Genomic DNA, 24,063 nt, shown 5'->3' on the forward strand with positions numbered 1-24,063 from the left:
GTCGAATTAAGTCCTTAGGCCTACCATGTCCATGGCAGCCTTTATACCCTTCCATTGTAATCCCATTTGTCCACACTGGGAGCAGATATTTCTATGCGTTGCCTATTTAACTGTCTGTCGAAATGCCCACATCAGAAGCCCAGGGCCATATGTGGGGGAACATATATATGGTGCGTTTGCAGCTCTCAGTCGGAAACTTCTGGAGCTACTGCAGCCCACATTTGGAGCTTCCAGAGCTCAGCATCAGCCAACATCTGGTGTTCCTGGGCCCCATATCTGGAGACAATATGTGGAACCCATAGAGCGAAGCTGCTGCCCACGCCTGGAGCGCACATATAGAGCTCTGAGCAGAGCTGCAGCCTACATTTGGAGTGCATATATGGAGTTTCTGGAGACAACATCTGCAGCCAAAACCCCCCTAACCTGGACATCATCCTGCCTGGTGCACACATCTGGAGCTCACACCTGTACAAGCCACATCTTGAGTTCACACCTGTACAAGCCACATCTTGAGTTCACACCTGGAGCGGCCTGGTTGCCCACAGCTGGAACCTGGAGCCCCAGACCCGGTGCACACATCTGGAGTGGCCTGGGCCTGGTGCACACATCTGGCCCACACCTGGATTGGCCCCAGTTTCCCGCCACCCGCCCGTTGCCACGGCAACACGGCGCGCATGCGCGGGCTGAGCCTCCGTCCCTCGCCGCGCCGCGGGGCGTGCCGGGAAGAGGCCGCGCCATCGCCGGGCGGTCGGAGCGTCGGCGCCTCCGTCACCGTTAACCTCGGACCAGACTGTCCCTCACCGCGGCCCCAGGCCCGCACAGCCTCCCCTCCCCTCCCCATCCCCCTCACTCACTCACCACAGCCCCAGGCCCGGGCTCGGCTCGGCACCGCCCGGCGGAGGAGGGAAGCGCACGGGCGCGCTGCAGAAATGGCAGGCAGCGCGGGCGAGTGGTGCCTGATGGAGAGCGACCCCGGCGTCTTCACCGAGCTGATCAAGGGCTTCGGTAATGGGGGAGGGGGAGTGGGAGTGGTGGAGGGGGTGGGGGGGGGGAGTGGTGGAGGGGGGGAGAGTTAAGGGGGTTGGGGAGAGTTCAGGGGGTGGGGGGAGTGGTGGAGGGTTGGGGGAGAGTTCAGGGGGTTGGGGAGAGTTCAGGGGGTGGGGGAGTGGTGGAGGGTTGGGGAGAGTTAATGGGGTGGGGGAGGAGTGGTGCAGGGGGTGGGGGGAGAGTTCAGGGGGTTGGGGAGAGTTCAGGGAGTGGGGGAGAGTTCAGGGGGTGGGGGGAGAGTTCAGGGGGTGGGGGGGAGTGGTGGAGGGTTGGGGAGAGTTCAGGGGGTGGGGGGAGTGGTGGAGGTTCGGGGAGAGTTCAGGGGGTTGGGGAGAGTTCAGGGAGTGGGGGAGAGTTCAGGGGGTGGGGGGAGTGGTGGAGGGTTGGGGAGAGTTAAGGGGGTGGGGGGAGTGGTGGAGGATTGGGGAGAGTTCAGGGGGTTGGGGAGAGTTCAGGGGGTGGGGGGGAGTGGTGGAGGGTTGGGGAGAGTTCAGGGGGTGGGGGGGAGTGGTGGAGGGTTGGGGAGAGTTCAGGGGGTGGAGGGGAGTGGTGGAGGGTTGGGGAGAGTTCAGGGGGTGGGGGGGAGTGATGGAGAGTTCAGGGGGTGGGGGGAGTGGTGGTGGAGGTTGGGGGAGAGTTCAGGGGAAGGGGATTAGGGAAGGGCTGGAGGGGGTGAAGTGGGTCAGGGAAGGTGTTGGAGAAGGGGGTCGGGGAGGAGTTGAAGGGGAGGGGTGGGGAAGAGGCGAAGTGGGTGGGGAGGGTGGAGGAGAGGATGAAGGGTAAGTGGGCTGGGGAAGGTTGAGGAAGTGGACTGGAGGGAGTATGATGATAGGAAAGGCAGGGAGGAAGGGTTTTGGGTTATTGGATGATCAATTCTGTACCTCCTGCCTGAGGGAAAAGGAAAGAGCATTGCCTGGATGATGGGAATCCTTGGTGTAGATGCTGCCTTCTTGAGGTAGGGCCTCATGTTGATACTTTCGATGGTGGAGAGGACTGCCTGTGATGGACTGGGCCATGTATCTGCAGCCTCTTGCATTCCTGAGTATTGAAATTGCACAGCAAGGAATATATTCCTAGCTTGTCCGACAACCTTACCCGTGAAGCCCATGCCCTCAAGCCCTGGCAATATCTTCGTAAATTTTCTTTGCCCTCTTTCCAGCTTGAGAACATCCTTCCTCTAGCAGGGTGATCAAAACTGAACACGATGCACACAATGAACTAAATGCAGCTTCACCAAAGTCTTGTGTATGATGCAACCAGTCAGGATGCTGTCTACGGTGCATCTGTAAACATCTGTTGGAATGTTCAGAAGCTCTTAAAAACCTCAGGAACGCATTGCGGTTATTAATTTGGCATTTTATTAAATATTATCTGTGTGTATTGTATTGTGCACACAGGTGCTGCTGCAAATAAGAATTTATTTGTTCCATTATCAGAATATGTGGCAATTAAACACTAACTCTTAAATGAGTAGCATGGTTAATTGCAGGAGCATGAAGATGCTGGTATATTCAGCAAAAAACAAACTGCTGGAAGAACTGCGGATCAGGCAGCATCTGCACGGGAACAGACAGGCAAGGTTTTGGGTTGGGAGCCTTTTCCATGTAATACTTAATGTTTCTGGGCATCGATGAGTGGATAAGGCAGTTGTACTACAGTGCTGGAGGAACTTAATGGTCAGGCAGCATCTGTGGAGGGAAATGTGGTTAATGGCAGGATTTGTTTTAAGATTAAAACTTCCCAAAGTAATGTGGACCTGTTTAGGATTGATACCTATATCAGAACGTAAAATGTTGACATTAGACAAAAATGCTGGAGAAACTCAGCGGGTGAGGCAGCATCTATGGAGCGAAGGAATAGGCGACGTTTCTCCAGCCTATTCCTTCGCTCCATAGATACGGATTCACCCGCTGAGTTCCTCCACCTATTCCTTCGCTCCATAATAATAATAATGGATGGGATTTATATAGCGCCTTTCTAATACTCAAGGCGCTTTACATCGCATTATTCATTCACTCCTCAGTCACACTCGGTGGTGGTAAGCTACTTCTGTAGCCACAGCTGCCCTGGGGCAGACTGACGGAAGCGTGGCTGCCAATCTGCGCCTACGGCCCCTCCGACCACCACCAATCACTCACACACATTCACACATATTCACACACAGGCAAAGGTGGGTGAAGTGTCTTGCCCAAGGACACAACGACAGTATGCCATAGATGCTGCCTCACCCGCTGAGTTTCTCCAGCATTTTTGTCTACCTTCGATTTTTCCAGCATCTGCAGTTCTTTCTTAAACATGAAATGTTGAAACATTATTTTCCTTCCACTGATAGTGCCCGAGTTCTGCCAGCAGTTTGGGTTTTTTGTTTGCTCCAGGTGAAATATGGTCTATGTGTCACCTCATGTTTAAGGACCGGTGATTCTGTCATTTGTGCCACACAACTTTATTGATCTTGCATATGGAATTCAAGGCCAGAAAAGATAGTGGCCCAGTTAGTTTGATGATAAATGCAAGGAACCCTAGAAAATTGTTAGTTGGTTCCGAAGGAGGCATAGCAGTGCTTCTTTCTTAGAGTTATGAAGAGCTTCAGTATGTTTCTGAAAATTCCAACAAACCTTTACAGATATACTGTAGAAAGTATCCTGGCTGGTTGCATCATGTCCTAGTATGGCATTTCCAATGCCTAGGTTGAGACTGCAGGGATGGTCCATCACAGGCACTGCTCTCCCAGTGAAAGTATCTACATGAGACGCTACCTCAAGAAGACGGCCTTTATCATCAAGGATCCCCACCATCCGGGCCCTTGCCATCTCCTCTACCCTTGGGCAGGAGGTACAGAAGCCTGAAGTCCCACACCGCCAGGTTCAGGAACAGCTACTTCAGGTTTTTTAACCCACCTACACAACCCTAACTCAACCTCAACAACAGAACATTATAGACTTCCTCTTTCACCACCATGAGTTGGGGTTTTTTTTCTAGTTATAATTTTGCTCTAATGTCTTGTATTTTTGCAGCCTTCCTTTTAGAATCTTATGTGTAATTTTGTCTCCGATTTTTCTTTGTACCTGTACCTCGCCACACTCGAACATATGATAACGAACTTGAACTTGATCTTAAAACCATCACCTTTGACAAGGACTGTGGTATTTGTATTCTATAAAAAGACTTAATTTCCCTCTGTTTTGCAATGCAACGACTGTTCTGTAGACTTTTTAAAGTTTTGTGTAACAAGATAAATAATGTATTTAAAAAAGTTGGTTTAATAATCTTTATATATTTCAGGATGCAAAGGTGTTCAGGTGGAAGAAATATGGAGTCTGGAACCAGAAAACTTTGACAAGTTAAAGTAAGTTGCCAGATTAGAGTAAAATTTAAAGTCACTACTGAATAAAAAATGCATTTGGGCCTCAACTTTTGTTTTTGCTTGGCATAGAAACAGTACCAGTCTGGTTATTTGAGGATGTGCTAACCATTGAGGAGGTTAATAATGGATTAGAGAAACAAAATGGTATAATGTGAAAGCTACACAGATGCTACTATTGTGGAAGTGTAAAATGATGCATGGTAAAGGAAAAATAAGAAGCAGTTTTATTTAGTAAGGGTGCAGGAGCAACAATACCACATGACTTTTGTTCAGAAATTATCAAAGGTGACAGGACAAACTGTGTAAAAAAACAATTGTCTTAAATGAAGACAGTGTCCAAATAGATGCTCTGTACTTTAATGGGATGCTAAGTAGTGCATCGTTGTGTCTGTATGGTGTACTGGCACCTCTAAAAAGTTAATAGTTAAATATATTTTGTTTTCTGGCACGTGACACCGACGTTTATTAATTGAGTTTACCGGCACGGTTTGTTCTCCAACAAAATGCACTCTTGCTAAGTAAGCACTAAGTAAATAATTGATGTCTAAAATTTTGGACACCATTAGGCCAAGTTTTCAAGGAGGTCGTAGAGGAGATTTACAGGTGTATTGCAAAGGATGACAGAGTGCGTGGAAAGATCAGGGATGTTGGAGTTGTCTCCCCTCAAGTAACAAAGGTTCAAGGGACGTTTGTATTGTGAAGGGTTTTGATGAAATAATTATAGAGATTTTTATACAAATTGAACAAAATAGGAACACCTATTTAAGGTGAGTGACAAAATAATTTTCTTCAGGCTCTTCAGTTAAATGAAAAGTTTGCGTGGCAGTCATGAAAATGATAAAATTGCTTAACGGCAAAATAGTTTGGTGGGTCAGGCAACATCTTTGGGGGAAAGGAGTAGGAGGCGTTTTGGATCTGAAGAAGGGTCTTGACCAGAAACGTCTCCTATTCCTTTTTGTCAAGAGTTGCTACCTGACCCACTGTGTTTCTCCAGCATTTTGTCTATCTTTGATGTAAAATAGTTTAGTGTGTATGTGCATTTCATGCCACGTTGGACGTAGTTTTGCCATAATAGTCCTCTGTCTTTTCAGACCAGTTCATGGCCTAATCTTCTTATTCAAGTGGCAGCCGGGAGAAGAACCAGCGGGATCCATTGTTCAGGATTCGAGACTGGAGAAAATCTTCTTTGCCAAACAGGTAGAGGAAGAGAATTTATTCTAATTTAGAAGCGTGTGCAGAAACACTGATAATGTGGCACACTTTGGGTGCGATTCTGACAGATTACCATTGTGAAAATCAAAAGTTCGCGGAGAGACCCTGCTACCTATATTTTGAGCAAGTAAGAATAAAATATTGGACTGGGAAGGAGCAAAACAAGTCACTGACAAAGAGCCTCTGACCGATATTGTTAACTCTGATTCCCTTTCCACAGATGCTGTCTGGTCTGTTAAGTTTTCCAGCATTTTCTGGATATATTAAAGGGGTTAGATGAAGAAAATAGGATGAGGCATTTGGAGAATAAATTAATTTGTACCTGGGCTGAATGACCCGTTTCTGTGCTGTAAATACATTCCCATGGATTAAAACAGTAAGTGACCAGATATATGTGTTTACTCTTCCTAATTCAAGGAAACAAACCATGTCTATTCGGATACAATATTCATGTTCATGTGATAGGAGCCGATTAGGCCATTTGGCCCATCAAGTCTACTCCACCATTAAATCATGGCTGATCTGTCTTTCTCTCTGAACTCCATTCTCCTACCTTCTCCCTGTAACCTTTGACACCCGTACTAATCTAGAATCAATCTATCTCTGCCTTAAAAAATATCTATTGACGGCCTCCACAGCCTTCTGTGGCAAAGAATTCCACAGATTCACCAACCTCTGACCAAAGATTCCTCCACATCTCCATCCTAAAGGAACTTCCTTTAATTCTGAGGCTATGACCTCTGGTCCTGGACTCTCCCACCAGTGGAAACATCCTCTCCACAGCCACTCCATCAGGTCTTTCACTCTTCGGTAAATTTCAATGAGGTCTCCCCTCATCCTTCGAAACTCCAGTGAGTTGAGGCCCAGTGCTGTCAAACGCTCATCATATGTTAACCCACTCATAAACCTCATCTGGACCCTTCCCACCGTCAGAACACCCTTCCTCAGATATGGGGCCCAAAATTGCTCACAATACTCCAAATGTGGTCTGACCAGTGCCTTATAGAGCCTCAGCATTATATTCCTGTTTTTGTATTTTATCAATGATTTATTTTGATGCAAATGTATCTTCTCACTGTTTGAGTAGTCTGAAGAAGGATCTTGACCTGAAACGTTGCTTATTTTCTGAGATGCTGCCTAACCCTCTAAATTGATCAATCAATCAATTTCTGTTTTGCTTTTTCCCCCATCAAGGTTATCAATAATGCCTGTGCAACTCAAGCAATTATCAGCGTTTTGTTGAACTGTGTTCATCTAGATATAGAACTCGGGGACACTCTTGGGGAATTTAAAGAATTCTCACAAAGCTTTGATGCTGCTGTAAGTATCTCCAAATGGTTCTACTTTTTTTAACGTGTTGAACACTTTACTGCTGTAATTGGAATGCAGTTGGTACAATATACTCTTTTCATTTACAGTAAAACTCCATTAAGTGGCTAAAGATAGACACAAAGTGCTGTAGTAAGTCTAAGGGTCCGGCAGCATTTCTGGAGAAAAGGATAGGTGATGTTTCGCCTGAAGTATGTTCCTGACCGAAAGCGTCACCTATCCTTTTTCTCTGCCTGACCTACTGAGATATTCCAGCACTTTGTGTCTATATTTTTTAATAGCCAGTATCTGCAGTTCTTCGTTTCTACATTAAGTAGTTATCTGATTATTTAGAAATCCCAACTGTTTGGTACCTAGCTTACAATAGGTGTGCAGCTTTCTATGCCTTTGCGATTGAAGTAGTTATATAGATGCTTATTAAATAACTCTCAAACGAACCATCCACCACCTGGATCATCAATGGTAGTCATTTGTTCTCCAAGCTTCTGTTAAAAATCTCCTTGCCCTTATCCACTTATCACTTGCCAGCTTTCTCCCACTACAATCAGTCTGAGGACCTGAAACGTTGCCTAACCATGTTCTCCAGAGATGCTACCCGCTATGTTGAGTTACTCCAGCACCATGTCCTACGCAAGATTCCAAGGTCTGCAGTTCTTTGTGTCACCCTTTAAACTTGCCTGGTTCACGCAATGTTATTCTATGCATCTTAAAAAGATTAATTAAGGGTAATGAAGGGTCCCAACCCAAAATATCATCTATCCATTTTCTCCCGAGATGCTGCCTGACCTGCAGAATTATTCCAGCATTCTTTGTCTATCGTTGATTTAAAATGTATCGGTTTGTTCATAGCAACATCCAAGAGTGGGAAATCTGCCGGTTCACTGCCAACAATGTCCTGTTGCTTATCAAAGTTTTGCTATATGTGGAACTGCTGTTGAAACAATAAACATGATCATTATCTTCAAATTGAGTCTGAAAGTGTCTTCACTGATCTTCGGAAGTCACATTTTGAGGAACAGTATAATTCTAGTTGCACTGTCAAAGTTCCCAGCAAGCTCTTTATTTTGGTTGTGGTGGGTGGAAGTTAATTTATAAGGTTGATGAATCTGGAATTCATTGTCACAGATGGCTGTGGGGGCCAGGTCAATGGATCATTTTAAGGTGGAGATTGACAGATTCTTGATTAGTAAGTGTGTCGGGTTATGGGGAGAAGGCAGGAGAATGGGGTTGAGAGGGTAGATAGATCAGCCATAATTGAATGGCGGAGTAGACTTGTGTAGCAAGGAACTGCAGATGCTGGTTTAAACTGAACATAGACACAAAATGCTGGAATAACTCAGCGGGATCTTGGGGGTTTTGGATCTAGAAAGTGAGAGAATGCTACTAAAATGAAAAAGTGAAAAATAGATTTATTAAGGAAAGAAAATAATAATGGATTCAAAAGAGACTGCAGATGCTGGAATCTTGAGCAAAACATAAAGTACTGGAGGAACTCAGCCGGTCGGGCAGCATCCGTGGAGCTAATGGACTGACATTTTGGGTCAGTACTCTTCAAACTAGTGGAGTACTGGGGAGAAAACTGGACAAAGGTGGGGGTGGGGCAAAGCCTGGCAAGTGATTGGTGGATACAGGTGAGGTGGGGGTTCCTTTGTGTGTAAATCATAAATACATTTTGTGCTTTATTCTGTTAGAAACACCATTATGTGTTTATTTGCAATCCAGAATATTTCAAGCAAGTGACATGGGTCGAGTGGAGGTTGGTGAATATTTACAATAGCCCTTGTTTTAACTTTGTTAGGAGAAACTAAAGCAGTCCTTGGACTCATTAATTTTGCTCTTTTAAAACAGATGAAAGGCTTGGCCCTGAGCAACTCTGAAGTTATTCGGCAAGTTCACAACGGTTTTGCCAGGTAATAGGTCTCTACACCACTTGTTTTATTTCACCAGCTTTCTCCAAAGTTCCTCTAATCCCAATCTGACAACTTCCTTCCCAGGCAGCAAATGTTTGAATTTGATGCCAAGACTGCAGGAAAGGAGGAAGATGCATTTCATTTTGTCAGTTACTTTCCCGTCCATGGAAGGCTGTACGAACTGGATGGATTAAGAGAAGGACCAATTGACTTGGGTAAGGATGCTTTCATTGTTCGGACGTAGGGGTGGCGCAGCGGTAGAGCTGCTGCCTTTACAGCGCCAGAGACCCGGGTTCGATCCTGACTACGGATGCTATCTGTACAGAGTTTGTGACCGTGTGGGTTTTCTACGGGTGCTCTGGTGTCCTCCCACACTCCAAAGACGTGCAGGTTTGTAGATTAATTGGCTTTGGTAAAATTGGAAATTGTCCCTCGTGTGTAGGATAGTGCTAGTGTATGGGGTGTTCATTGGTCGGTCTGGACTAGGTGGGCCAAAGGGCCTGTTTCCGCATTGTGTTTCTAGTGTCTACAGCTGTGGCACTGTGCCCAACTTGGACAAGTACGTGGATGCCAGAGGTTTAGGTTTAGAAATTCTTGAACAGAGACACATTCAATTTCCCTCCACTAACACTAACCTCCACCAGGTGGAACCTGTCCTCTCCGTAAACAACTTCTCTTTTCACTCTGTTTAACAAAGAACTGCAGATGCTGGAAAAATCGAAGGTAGACAAAAATGCTGGAGATACTCAGCAGGTGAGGCAGCATCTATGGAGCGAAGGAAAAGGCGACGTTTCACGTCGAGACTTTTCTTTCAGTCTGAAGAACGGTCTTGACCCGAAGCGTTGCCTATTCCTTCACTCCGCAGATGCTGCCTCACCTGCTGAGTTTCTCCAGCATTTGTCTACCTTCTCTTTTGACACTTCTCACTTCCTTCAAGTTACAGCTGCAGCCATGTGCACTTGCATGGGTCCCAGCTATGCCTGCATTTTTATTAGCTGTCAAATATTCTTTGTCCCAATTGCACATTGGCACCATTCCCTAACTCTTATCTTTGCTACATCGATGATTGCATTGGAACAGCCTCACCCCTGTAAAACTTGTTGATTTCTTTAAGTTTCCCACTAACCACCCTGCATTAAATTCATTTGGACTATCTGACATCTCTCTCCCTTTTCTTGATCGTTCCGTCTCCATCACACAGGTTAGACAGTCGGCTGACGTCTACTACAAACCAACCACATTCCACAGTTATCTGGGCTACACTTCCTCCAACCCCACTTCTTGCAAAGAGTTTCCCTACTCTCCACTTATCCATCTCCGCTGCAGCTGTTCCCAAGATGAGCCTTTCCATTCTGTCCTTTCTTTAGTAGAATTGGTTTCCACCACTGTCATGGATTCCCCGCCAGCATCTCCTTTGTATCCCGCAGTTCTGTTCTCGCTTCCCCTCCCACAGACGGGGGAAAGGATAGAGTTCTCCGGTCCTCACCTTTCACCCCACCAGTCTCCGCAATAAACGCAGCATTCTACAGCGGGATCCCACCACTAATCTCATCTTCCCATCTCCACCCCTTTCTGCCTTCCGCAGAGACCCATCCCCCTGCAACTCCCTGGTTAACTCATCCCTTCCTACCCAAACCACCCCATCCCGCGGCACTTCCCCCACCCCCCCTGCATCCTACCGGAAATGTGACACCTCTCTCTTATGTTGAGATGAGTGTAAATCGAATAGGTCAATTCTCATTTTGAAAGTAGTTAGATTCAATACTTGATGTTTCTCTATGAAGCCTGCGCAAAGTTAGGATTCACAAGCTCAGTCGGAAGTGCCGTGAGGGTTATTGATTGTATTACTTGTACTTTTAAGATTATTAATTTATGTGTCCTTCCATGTTGTATTGTAAAACAATATGTTCTCCTTGCTGTGAGCATTACTTGTGGGAAAGTCTATTGCTATTCAGATGCCTTTATTCATATGTGTCGATTTGTGGTGTTCTTTTGCCAGGAACATGTAATCAAGATGACTGGGTCAGTGCCGTGCGACCAGTCATAGCGAAGAGAATACAGAAGTAAGTATACGAGCTAACAGTACATTTGTTCATTTTCTTGGTTTAAGGGCAATTATTGTCAGCGAATGTCTACAAATGAAGTAGTAATCAGGTTAAATATTGCCGGGTAGAAGCAGTTCTCAAGAAAATGCGAGAATAGTGTAGACAATGACTGCTAATTTTGAAAAGCAGTTGGATTAAAAAGATGGGAAACTTTAATGGATACTTGGCTGGTCAAGGTTGTAGTGTAACTTTATCTAATCAGCGATGTGCTTCTGCGCCTCAGACTGAAGAGATGATAAGGAGCCAATACCTATTCCTATGTGGAGGTCCACCTACGATTGTCCGCCAATTGGTGGTCCGGTGCCCCCTTTAAAATTTCAACCGCATACTTGAAATCCCTTCCCCTCCGCCGGAAGTCCCCCTGAAAATGTGGTGCCTAGGCCGGGTGAGACGGCCAATCCCGACCTCATCGGGACTTCCATGTCAATTGGACCCCTGCAGCCAGGGCTCTGGAACGGATCTTGCCGACTACCTGGTTTGGTCCAGGTGGGTGAGGACCGGATCTGGCTGCACATTGACGCTTTCAACGTGTCTGGCAGCATCTGTGGAGGAAATAGTCAGGAGATGTTTCGGGTCGGGACCTTTCAGATGTAACCATTCTCTTGAGTGACCTCAATTAAATAGATGTGGGATATTTATTTTAATGTTTGTGGAACCTGCCTGTGTGTATTTTAGAAGCAACAGCAGTGCATTTCAGAAGTGCATTGATTTTGAAATTCTTTGTGTTATTCCATGGACATGAAAGGTACCGGAATTGTTTTTGTGTCGAGGTTGGAGATGGGTATTTGATGCTGCGTTTAGTTTCTTTAGATGGACTTTAAATGTCTTGGTCCAAGCCTGCCATTTTTTGGGTTCTAGGTACAGTGAGGGAGAGATCAGGTTTAACCTCATGGCAATTGTATCAGACAGGAAGATGATATATGAAAGAAAGATTAAAGATCTACAGAGGCAGCTATCAGAGGTGAGAATTATTTACTGGTATAAAACCATCATTGCGTCTTACTCATTCATGTCTGGTTCCTTCGTGTGCTCTTGTGATTTAATCATTTTGTCCTTTGGAAGAATACCTTGCAGGAAATGAATATGGGAACGGTAACGAACTGCAGCAAACCAAATGGTTTATCAATGTATTTATTCAATTAAGTTCACATGGAAATATTATGCTGGCTTATAGAAATAAATAATACTTTCAAAAGTAGTATTTATTTCTATATTTTCAATGAATATTTAATTTCTCTACATCCAAGGTTTGAGTATAGCGCAAAACCATTTAGCAAACATTTGACAAATCCTTGCTGCGACAAAGGGCTTTAACTTAATTTAACGCATAACAAAGATTTTGTGTGCTGCATTGAAAGATGGGAAGTGCATTTGGAGACCAGTGTCTTGGGGGACGTGTGGGTGGCACAGTGGTGCAGATGGTAGAACCGCTACCTCACCATGCTAAAGACATGGGTTTGATCCTGACCTCTTTTACTGTCCATGCACGTTCCTGTGACCATGTGGTTTTTCTCCCTCATTCCGAAGAGGTGTGGGTTTGTAGGTTCATTGGCCTCTGTAGATTGCCCCGAGTGTGTAGGGAGTGGATGAGAAAGTGGGATAACATACCTAGTGCGAACGAGTGATCAATGGTCGGCATGGACTTGGTGGGCTGAAGGGCCTGTTGCCATGCTGTGTAACTAAACTATCTACAAAACTTGACTAATATTTAAAGCGCTATTAACATCTGTAAAACACTATTCACATTTAAGTTATTTTGAATGGATCAAGTGGAAAGTGTCTTAAATGGTTAACTTTTTGAAAATGATGGAAAATAATCTCTCTGCACCTGCACTCTTCCATCTGGCAATGATGGCAATTGAATGACTCACTTCAGCTTGTTAAAATGAGCACGGTTTTCTTTGGACTTACAGCATCTCTACCAGGATTAATTAGTTTCTGATATTTCTCCTCATTTTCTACAGTTGGTAACTCGTTTTTCTTGTGGCATTTAGGGTTTTAGGGGTTTGTGGCCATTTCTGGAATATATTCCCCTTGAAAGCTAAGAAATCACTATGTTTTGCTGTATGGATTTTCATATAACGCAGGATTATTTGGGAATTGAACTCCTTTGGTAACCCGACGAAAGCCATGCACATGTCAAAGAAATGGGTCGGAGATTAGTCTCTGGCTTTAAGCTGTTTAGGCCAACGATAGCTATGTCATGTTTCTAAAATCCAACATATAATCTCTCTCTTGCCACATTCAGAGCGGCATTAAATCCAGCTCATCTACTTTTTACTTTTACACCAGAACTTTGTAAGACAAAATATAATGTTGTATTTTCAAACAGCCATATTTTCAGGGAGTTGCTTCTTTGGCAATGTAAACAGCATGATAGGCTCTTGTTATTTCCATTGTGTGGGTCTTTTCCCTTGTTAATAGCATATTGCTGCAATGTGGTTACTATGGGGCATCTTATCACTTGAGACACTCTCGTCTGTTTATAGTCAGTAATGAAGGCGGGTGAGATGGGAATCTATTTGTGAATTTCCCTGCGGCTCATGCTTCGAACTCTCTAACTTATGTGAAAGAGTGCAGAAATACATGGAGGTTTAGTTTAGAGAAACAGCTTCCGCACCGACCATTGATCACCCACCCGTTACACTAGCTCTATCCTACACACTCGGGACAATTTACAGAAGCTAATTAACCTACAAACCTGCACGTCTTTGGAATGTGGGAGGAAACCGGGGCACCTGGAGAAAACCCACATGGTCATGGGGAGAACGTAGAAACTCCGTACAGACAGCACACGTTGTCAGGATTGAACCTGGGTCTCTGGTGCCGTAAGGCAGCAACACTATCACTGCACCCCTGTGCTTAGGTGAAAGCTGGGAACGTTTCTTGAACAATTACACACGGTAGTGTCTTGGCCAAATTGGATTTGGATCCCTAAGGGCTTGAACTTCTGTCACGCAATATTTTCTGAATTCTTTGCGTTACAACACATTATTCTAGTTAATGCAGCGATCCTACAGAAAAGCTTCACTTATATTTAATATGTTGAAGGCAGTGCATCAGGAATATTTAAAAATTGTACTTTGGAGAGTAAAATTGCACTTTGGAGAGTAAAATTAATCTTAAAATATTTCCAACCATTAAACATAGAATATAGGTGCAGGAGGAGGTCATTCGGCCCTTCGAGCCAGCCAATTCCTACCCAAATCCTACGTAATTTCCACAAGGCCTGACAAATCCAAATTGTTTTAGTGCTTCAAGTTTAATTGAATTATTTAGTAATCTGAATTAAGAATATAAAGTTCACAGCCAGTCTCAATATAGTTTTGAATTTCAGATTTTTTTCAATTATCAATTTTTAATTAATAAAACGAAAGTTCATTGTAACGTTGTTTCACAGATTCCAGGATTTACCTTAGTTTAATTTTTTTGTACTTTTCCAAGTACAGGTGCACAACCTTTTATCCGAAAGCCTTGGGACCAGACACTTTTCGTAATTCAGAATTTGTCGGCCTTCGGAATGGAAATTTTTTAGCGTAGATTTTAATGGCTGGCTCAGTGGTAGAGTGCTCGGCTCATATCCGCAAGGTCGCGAGTTTGCGCCTTGATCCCGGCAGTTACTCGGTCGCGAGTTTGAGTCTTCAATGTCGTTTTTTCTTGCAGAATAAATGTCTGTATGAAATGCAGTGTGTTGAATGAATTCCTGAATTTGTAAATGTGCCCGCAGCATTGAATCACCTCTCGCACTCATGTCACCCTAGCGGGGCTACATGCCCTTAGGCGGTCTAGCTCGGGGATTCTTGAATCCCCGAGCTAGGTCGCGAGTTTGTGCCTTGATCCCGGCAGTTACTCGGTCGCGAATTTGAGTCTTCAATGTAGTTTTTTCTTGCAGAATAAATGTTTGTATGAAATACAGTGTAGGAGAGGTGTACTGACTGTGTGGGCAGAACTTTGGAAGTGATTGCCCACCAGTCTAAAAAGCCGCTGTGTCTCCCTGTCCCTGGGATAGCAGGGGGCGATCAAACAGCACAATACCCCCCTCCCCCTCCAACTCCAGAGGAATCCGCTCCCCGATGGGCCGCTACGGCGACAAGTGGCAGTTTGCCCACAGCCCGAGCTGCGCCCCCTCATCCGCCACCCCAAGAACAAGACGTACCTTGCACACCATCAGCTTCTGCCCCTACGTGTTCCTCTGGAGTTGGAGCGGGGCTGGGCTGGAGTTGCTGCTGGCTGTGGGTCTCTGGGATCTCCGTGCTTGCAGTGGGCCTGGGGGTCGGTGTCCCGTTGGTCCTGACGTCTCCGGCCACCCCCCTGGACTGGAGCTGAGACTGGGAGCTGTACCACCCTTGCCCCCTCCCTCTGCAACTGCAAACAACCCCACTCTCCTGCAAGGGCGGTACAGTTCCCGGAGGATGGCAGGTGGCCGGAGACGTCAGGACCAACAGGAACCCGCTCCCCGATGGGCCCCTACGACGCCCCGAGCTGCGCCCCGTCATCCGCAACCCAGGTTCCTCTGTAGTTGGAGCGGGGCTGGGCTGGGCTGCTGTTGGCTGTGGGTCTCTGGGATCTCCGTGCTTGCAGTGGGCCTGGGGGTCGGTGTCCCGATGAGGGGGCGCAGCTCGGGGAACGGCTTCTGGTGGTCCTGACGTCTCCGGCCTGTTTGCAGTTTTCCTCTGGAGTTGGAACGGGGCTGGACTGCTGCTGGCTGTGGGTCTCTGGGATCTCCGTGCTTGCAGTGGGCCTGGGGGTCGGTGTCCCGTTGGTCCTGACGTCTCCGGTGACTGGCACTGACCTGCTGGTATCGCCGACATGAAGACAGTGCAAAGCCCCCGCGCCGGTGCAATGAGCGGGGAGCTGGAGAGGGGAGGGAAGGGGTCACACACATGGCCGGGAAGCAGAGGGGTGTAGGTGAGGTGAAACTTAAGGGAGCGACAATCTGCTGCTGCCTGCCCGCTGAGTTATAAAGTTCCCACGCAAGACTCACGATACACTATATCGTGAGTCTACCGTGGGAACTTTTTAACTCAGCGGGCAGGCAGCAGCATATTGTCAATTATTAACCCTCCCGCGCAATATACCCTCACCTTCTCTTTTATGAATGGGGATTTGGTTCCCCTTTCTTCGAGGACCGACCGGAGGTTCCACTGTCACCTCTGCGGGCCGCCCTCGGTGAACGTTTTCAAGGACCTTTCTTCAAGGACCGAAAAAATGTCCGCTATTCGGAGGTTTTCGTTATTTGGATCTTCGGATAAAAGGTTGTGCACCTGTACCTAGAAAATAGTACGTAAAAGAAACGACAAGAATTTAAAATGGAAGCACTATGTAGATAGCATATTAAAAAGATTCTATTTTTTTTCTGTGCAGGAAGAGCCCATGGATACAGATCAGAGCACCAGTGTCATCAACTCTATTCAGTCAGAAGTAGCTAAATTTCAGATGCTGATTGAAGAAGAAAATCAGAAATTGAAACGGTACAAGGTGCGTTTATCTAAACAAATACAGCTGATAACTGTTTAACGCAGTAAAGCGGATCAAAATGTGAATAGTTATAACGTATTTATAAGATGACAAATAAATCTATAAAAAGTAATGATAACTTTGTTTCTGGGGGACATTCCTGTGTGTACATCTGCCATTCCCGATGGGGGCTGCTCACATTCCCAAGTATTTGTAATGGTCATGTCATAAGTGATAGGAGCAGAATTAGGTAATCGGCGCATCAAGTCTCCGCCATTCAATCACGGCTGATCTATCTCTCCCTCCTAACCCCATTCTCCTACCTTTTCCCCATAACCCCATGACACGGTACTCATCAAGAATCTATCAGTGCCTTAAAAAATGTCCATTGATTTGGCCTCCGCAGCCTTCTGTGGCAAAGATTTCCACAGGTTCACCACCCTCTGACTATAGAAACTCCTCCCCATCTCCATCCTAAAAGAATGTCCTTTAATTCTGAGGCTATGACCTCTAGTCCTAGACTCCCACTAGTGGAAACACCCTCTGCACATCCACCGTATCCAAGCCTTTCACTATTCGGTACGTTTCAATGAGGTCCCCACTCATGCTTCTAAACTTCAGCGAGTACAGGCCCAGTGCTGTTAAATGTTCGTCATATGTTAACCCACTCATTCTCTGAGATCATTCTCGTAAATCTCCTCTGGAACCTCCTCCGGGCCAGCACATCCTTCCTCGGATATGGTGCCGAAAATTGCTCACAATACTCCAAATGCGGTCTGACCAGCGCCTTATAGAGCCACAGCGTTACATCCCTTTATTTGTATTCTAACCAGCGTGAAATAAATTCTAGCATTGCGTTTGCTGTCCTTGCTACAAATTCAACTTGTAGATTAACTTTTTGAGAACCCTGCACCAGCACTACCAAGTTATAAATGACTATATAATCGGATCATTATTTGACATAGGGTATATATAAATCACGCTGTTGGCATCCTGAAGTCTTGCTTCAGGAGTGTGGACTGGTACAAAAGCATTTTGCAGTTATCCCAGACTTTTCCCAATATTGTTCAGGTGAACTGTCTTGGCAGCCGCAAAGATATGTAGAAACATTACGTTTTGGTATTATTGTCACAGGGAAAAGCTTTGTTTGCATGCTATCCAAACAGATCAGAGAACACTATACATAAATACAATCAAGCCAAACTCCAGTACAATAGATAGAGCAAAGGGGAAGATACAGAGTGCAGAATATACAGTGGCCTCCATAATGTTTAGGACAAGGACCCATCATTTATTTATTTGCCTCTGTACTCCACAATTTGTGATTTGTAATAGAAAAAAATCACATGTGGTTAAAATGCACATTATCAGATTTTATTAAAGACCATTTTTTATACATTTTAGTTTCACCATGTAGAAATTACAGCTGTGTTTATACATAGTTCCCCCATTTCAGGGCACCATAATGTTTGGGACACATGGCTTCACAGGTGTGTTTAATTGCCTTCTTAATGCAGGTATAAGAGAGCTCTCAGCACCTAGTCTTTCCTCCAGTCTTTCCATCACCTTTGCAAACTTTTATTGCTGTTGATCAACATGAGGACCAAAGTTGTGCCAATGAAAGTCAAATAAGCCATTATGAGATTGAGAAACAAGAATCAAACTGTTAGAGACATCAGCCAAACCTTAGGCTTTCCAAAATCAACTGTTTGGAACATCATTAAGAAGAAAGAGAGCACTGGTGAACTTAGTAATTGCAAAGGGACTGGCAGGCCAAGGAAGACCTCCACAGCTAATGACAGAAGAATTCTCTCTATAATAAAGAAAAATCCTCAAACGCCTGTCCGACAGATCAGAAACGCTCTTCAGGAGTCAGGTGTGGATTTGTCAATGACCACTGTCCGCAGAAGACTTCATGAACAGAAATACAGAGTCTACACTGCAAGATGCAAACCACTGGTTAGCCGCAAAAATAGGATGGCCAGGTTACAGTTTGCCAAGAAGTACTTAAAAGAGCTACCACAGTTCCGGAAAAAGGTCTTGTGGACAGATGAGATGAAGATTAACTTATATCAGAGTGATGGCAAGAGCAAAGTATGGAGGAGAGAAGGAACTGCCCAAGATCCAAAGCATCCCACCTCATCTGTGAAACACGGTGGTGGGGGTGTTATGGCCTGGGCATGTATGGATGCTGAAGGTACTGGCTCACTTATCGTCATTGATGATACAACTGCTGATGGTGGTAGCATAATGAGTTCTGAAGTGTATAGACACATCTGCTCATGTTCAAAAAATGCCTCGAAACTCATTGACCGACAGTGCATTCTGCAGCAAGACAATGATCCCAAACATACTGCTAAATCAATAAATGAGTTTTTTTAAAGCTAAAAACTGGTCAATTCTTGAGTGGCCAAATCAATCACCCAATCTGAAATCAATTGAGCATGCCTTTTATATGCTGAAGGGAAAACTGAAGGGGACTAGCCCCCAAAACAAGCATAAGCTAAAGATGGCTGCAATACAGGCCTGGCAGAGCATCACCAGAGAAGACACCCAGCAACTGTCCATGAATCGCACACTTCAAACAGCCAAGCAAAGGATATGCAACAAAATACTAAACATGACTACTTTCATTTACATGACATTGCTGTGTCCCAAACATTATGGTGCCCTGAAATGGGGGACTATGTATAAACACTGCTGTAATTTCTGCATGGTGAAACCAAAATGTATAAAAATGGCCTTTATTAAAATCTGACAATGTGCACTTTAACCACATGTGATTTTTTTTTTTTTCAATTACAAATCTCAAATTGTGGAGTACAGAGGCATATAAATAAATGATGGGTCTTTGTCCCAAACATTATGGAGGGCATTGTGGTTCTCAGCATTGTAGCGCTTCAGTTCCATCGACAAAGTGCAATGTCCATAACGAGGTTATGGTGAATCGGACAGAACCCTAGCTTATGGAAGGACCTTTCAGAAGCCTGATAAGAGGGGAAGAAGCTGTTCCTGCATACCTATGGTGGTGCTTTAGATCTACACTAGATGTATATAACCTTATCCAGTCAGGGACGCTTGTCCCATGGGTAGGATGTAGTCCCAAATCTCCCAAGCTCCCTTGTTGATGACCCTGGACTTTTTCTCTGAAACTATGTTATGTAATGCTGTAAATCTATATTCCACACTGTGGTATTTTTCTCTTTGCACTGCCTGCTGTACGTGTATGGGTTGACCATACTTGTACGTAGCATGATATTTAATTTGGTTCTACAACACTTTAAATGTAATATGTGCTAATTCTGACTTTGTGCTCAATTTTTTTCCAGATTGAAAATGTCAGAAGAAAACATAACTACCTACCCTTCATCATGGAATTGTTAAAGACTTTGGCAGAACACCAACAGTTAATACCACTAGTAGAAAAGGCAAGTGACTTTGACACTGAAAATAATGCTTATTTCCTGGCAATGTAGACAAAGCAGTGTAAATCCATCAGTCTAGTGTAAATATCAATTCCATGAGGCTGTATCTGCCTGTCTAATAGAGATGTGAAGAAAGCTTGTTCACCGTATACATATCATGCATGTGATTCACAAGAGATGCTTGGGGAAAGTTATATAAACAAAACAAAAGCATTATCCTCGCAGCAAGCAGATAAAAAACAAGTAAATGAAATCTATAGAACCACTGTATTAAGATATATGGACAGATATATGGATAGGAAGGGTTTAGGCAAATGCAGGCAAATAAGACCAACCCAGGATGCCAAATTGGTCGGCATGGACAAGGTGGGCTGAAGAGCCTGTTTCTGTGCTGTACAGCTCTATGACTATACTTTCTCCTCATTCAACTGGTGGTGGAGAAAGTGCAAATCTCTAAACCGCACTCTTGTGCATGTCCAGCCATCTGCCTATCAAGCCCCCTCCCCCCCCCCTCCTCTGCTAGGCTTTGTCCTGCCTCTCCCCCCTTCCAGATTTCTCTCACTAACCCCCCCCCCCCCCCCCGCACAATCTGTCTGAAGAAGGGTCTCGACTGTCATTTACTCCTCCCCTTCCTTAACCCTCCAGCTGTCTCCTCCCACCCTCCCATCAGCCCGCCCTCGGGCTCCTCCTCCCCTTTTCCTTCTTTCTTCCCCCCCCACCCCCCATCAGTCTGAAGAAGGGTTTTGGCCCGAAACGTCGCCTATTTCCTTCGCTCCATAGATGCTGCTGCACCCGCTGAGTTTCCCCAGCAATTTTGTGTACCTGTCATTTATTCATGTTCTCCAGTGGTGCTGCCTGACTTGCTGAGTTACACTGCCACTTTGTGTCCTTTTGTGTATTGACCAACATCTGCAGTTCCTTGTTTCTGTTAGCTCTTGTGTATGCTCTTCATTTTGGTTGCGGGGTGGGGGGGAGAGAGAGAATGAGAGACAAGTTAGAACTGAAGCAGAAAGATTTTGGTGATTGGGAACTGCACACTTCTGTCACTGAGGTGTACACCTCAGATCAGGTGAGCTTAAGGAAATGTGTTGTGCACAAAATCGGCTAACCTTAATGTAACGTAGCCCACACCAATCCCATATCATGCTTTAGATCAAACTTGCGTGTTTTGGCATGGAGTATGTACATCATCTTTCAGACAGGTAACAGCCATACCATGCAAATTTGTTTTTCATTTGTATTTCATCTACATTTGATGTATACAACTGTAAGCATATATTTTAGTATAACCTCGAGAATACATAATGTGCCCGGGTACTGACTTCACCACTATTGAAAGGATCTACAGTAGGCAGCCAGCATCATCAAATACCCGCACCTCCCTGGCCATGCTCTCATTAAACATACCATCGGCAAGAAGGTACCAGTCTTAAAACTGACCTCCAGGTTCAGGATTAGCCTCTTTCCAACACGACAAACACCAACTAAACCTCAAACATCTTGGTGCACTAGGAACTTTGGACTTTTGATTTACATTAATATTGGGTTTTTAGAAATCTATTGAACTTTCTTTTGTTTGTATTATCTATGAGTGTTGTTTACAGACCTGTTAAGCTGATGCAAGTAAGAATTTCATTCTTCCATTTTCATACAGACATATGACAATTAAACATGTGCATGTTGACCACCTTGAACTCTTCAATAAATTCAAAGAAAGCTAAATGCAGGTTGCAGTTGAAGTGGTGTAAATGCTCTGCAGCTTGACTGACTAATTAATATAATTAAATGTTCAAAAGGGTGTGCACAACTTTTTGCAGCACAGTAAATCCCCATTGTGTGTATATCATTAAAGGCTTGGATAATAAGTTCCAGTTCCAGACAGTGAGATATTGAAAACCAGCAAGTAATTGGGAGAGATGTCTTGTTTTAGCAAAACACCGAACACAATTTCAATTTTTGTTTTTTTTGAGCGGCACAGTGGAGCAGCGGGAGAGTTGCTGCCTTACAGCGCCAGTGACCCAAGCTCAATCCTGACTATGGATGCTGTCTGTAGGGAGTTTGTACATTCTCCCCGTGAACTGTGTGGGTTTTCTCCGAGAGCTCTGGTTTCCTCCCACACTCCAATGTCGTACAGGTTAATTGGCTTTGGTAAAAATTATGAAATGTCCCTTGTGTGGAGGATGGTGTTAATGTGCAGGGATCGCTGGTCGGCATGGTCTCGGTGGGCCAAAGGACCTGTTTCCACTCTTTATCTCTGAACTAACTGAACAAAGTGCTGAAGGAACTCAGTTGGTCAGGCAGCAACTGGGGATGAATGGTCAGTCTTAAGAAAGGTCCCAACCGAAATGTTTGTTCATTCCCTCTACAGATGCTGCCTGACCCACTGAGTTCCTCCAGCCCTTTGTATTTAGTTTCAGATTCCAGCCTCTGCAGTTTTTGGCATCGTCTTTGTTCTGTATGCTTTCTCTTCTCTGGTACAGAATGACATCAAACGTTGGGATGCAGAAAAGTAAAATGGTGCTTCTTGTTGGTTTCACATGATGGAATAATGTGTTTGTTCCTCAATGCAGGCAAAAGAAAAAAACAACGCTAAGAAAGCTCAAGAGGCCAAGTGAATCTTGTTCCTAATAACTTTTGACCATTTGCTGCTGTTAGTTCTGTTCTAAGAAGTGAACTCGGCTCGACTACCAGTGGTCTTCTCAAAGCACACTTGTATTTGGAATTATACATCTCATACAAGTCTGTTAATTGTTCCTCATTTGCATTATTTGCATGCATTATATACCATGTTTAATACAAGTGAGATTTTTTAAACACAGATTTCCCCCATGCAAATTTTTCAAAGTGCTGCCAACATTTTACGACCCAGATTTTAAAGTCGCTTTTTTGTCTTGTGTTGAGTAATGCAATTGATTTAGATGCATGTCAAGGTAATAAATGCTAAATAAAAAAATATTATTTACAAAAAAGCCAGTGTTTGAATCTGATCTCACAACTGATTCCAGATTTATATTGTGAGTATTGTAGGTTGAGCTTCTATTATTGTGATCGAAATCACGCTTCATGTATTTTTAAGCAACTCTGTGGCTCAATATTTTCGGGAATAGTAATCAAGTAAGTAAGTAGTGCCTCGAGCACATAAATAGGTTGTTGTATTTAAAAAAGCACAAAGTGCTAGAGTAACTCAGCAGGTCAGGCAGCATCTCTGAAGGACATGGATAGTGACATTCTAGTTCAGGAGGACCCTTCTTCAGAAGCTATAACCAGGTTGTTACAGACAGCAAAACCCCACAAGAGATTTGTTTAATGTTTTTACTTATTAATGTTCTCTTCTGTTCCCAGAAGCACAAACACTTCCAAGGATTGATTTCTGAAAATAAGAATTTGGTCTATTTTTATTCCCTAACTGTACGCATCGCTGAAAGAATAGCTTAAGAACTGATCATAAGATCTAATCTGCAGTTTTGATTTGTAACCAGTTGTTTTGAAAGATGTCTGTCAGCCCAGAAAATGTCATGGTGTCTTTATTTGATCCTGCTGTTTTTGAATCAAATTGTTTATTCTATTTTAGTTATTTAAATTCCATCACATTCAGATCCAACACAGCCAGTAAACAGCACTGGGATTGAGCAATGCTGTATGAATCTTATGTGCATGGAGGAGGGAATTGTTGTTTTAAACTTTAAAAGCAAACTTTTTTCTTGGAATAGCCAGAAACTGCAGATGATTGTTCACCAATATAGACCCAAAGTGCTGGACTAACAGCAGCTTAGGCAGCATCTTTGGAGAACGTCTTTGTGCGGCACAGTGGCGCAACGGTAGAGTTGCAGCCTTACGGCGCCAGAGACCTGGGTTCGATCCTGACAGCGGGTGCTGTCTGCCGGAGTTTGTACATTCTGCCCTGTGTCTGGAGAACATGGACGTGATGTTTCAGGTTGATATCTTTCATGCTTGTGAAGGTTCACTCCTTAATGCAATACTGCAAACTAGTTGCTGGAAGTTTGAGTAGAAAACAAAGTGTGAGAGGAACTCTGCGGGTCAGGCAGCATTTTTATAAGGCTGCATTTGGCGGATACGGTTCTGATCGCCATGTTACATTAGAGATGTGGAGGAGAAGATGCAGAAGAAATTTACCAAAAGGTTGTATGCATTACAAGGATATTAGCTATAAGGAGTTTGGACAAATTTGGATTGTTTTCTCTGGAGCATTGGAG

The 24,063-nt window shown here is 44.4% G+C and overlaps 1 protein-coding gene across 2 annotated transcripts; it reads left to right on the forward strand.

The window, feature by feature from the left end:
* Positions 1–690: 690 nt before the first annotated feature.
* uchl5 (ubiquitin C-terminal hydrolase L5) lies at positions 691–22,818 on the forward strand. 2 transcript variants are annotated; one of them, XM_033028002.1, is made up of 11 exons: positions 691–1,005; positions 4,330–4,393; positions 5,503–5,608; positions 6,818–6,943; positions 8,801–8,862; positions 8,947–9,077; positions 10,862–10,925; positions 11,826–11,928; positions 16,332–16,445; positions 19,754–19,852; positions 22,420–22,818. In XM_033028002.1, the coding sequence occupies exons 1-11, from the start codon at positions 930–932 to the stop codon at positions 22,462–22,464; spliced, it is 990 nt and encodes a 329-aa protein (XP_032883893.1). In that variant the 5' UTR covers positions 691–929; the 3' UTR covers positions 22,465–22,818. The 2 variants fall into 2 exon arrangements, with proteins under 2 accessions (XP_032883893.1, XP_032883894.1); XM_033028003.1 differs by lacking the exon at positions 22,420–22,818 and adding an exon at positions 22,330–22,377 and having other exon boundaries at positions 706–1,005.
* The last annotated feature ends 1,245 nt before the right edge of the window (positions 22,819–24,063 follow it).

The sequence above is a fragment of the Amblyraja radiata genome, chromosome 10, assembly GCF_010909765.2.
Source record: "Amblyraja radiata isolate CabotCenter1 chromosome 10, sAmbRad1.1.pri, whole genome shotgun sequence".
NCBI lineage: Eukaryota > Metazoa > Chordata > Chondrichthyes > Rajiformes > Rajidae > Amblyraja > Amblyraja radiata.

What these genes read in the sequence shown, in the direction of transcription:
- uchl5 (XM_033028002.1), top strand. Translation starts at nt 930, where the DNA reads ATGGCAGGCAGCGCGGGCGAGTGGTGCCTGATGGAGAGCGACCCCGGC. An exon ending in AAATCTTCTTTGCCAAACAG is followed by an intron (nt 5,609 to 6,817) that starts GTAGAGGAAGAG and finishes TCCCCCATCAAG; the next exon opens with GTTATCAATAATGCCTGTGC. An exon ending in TACAGAGGCAGCTATCAGAG is followed by an intron (nt 11,929 to 16,331) that starts GTGAGAATTATT and finishes TTTTCTGTGCAG; the next exon opens with GAAGAGCCCATGGATACAGA.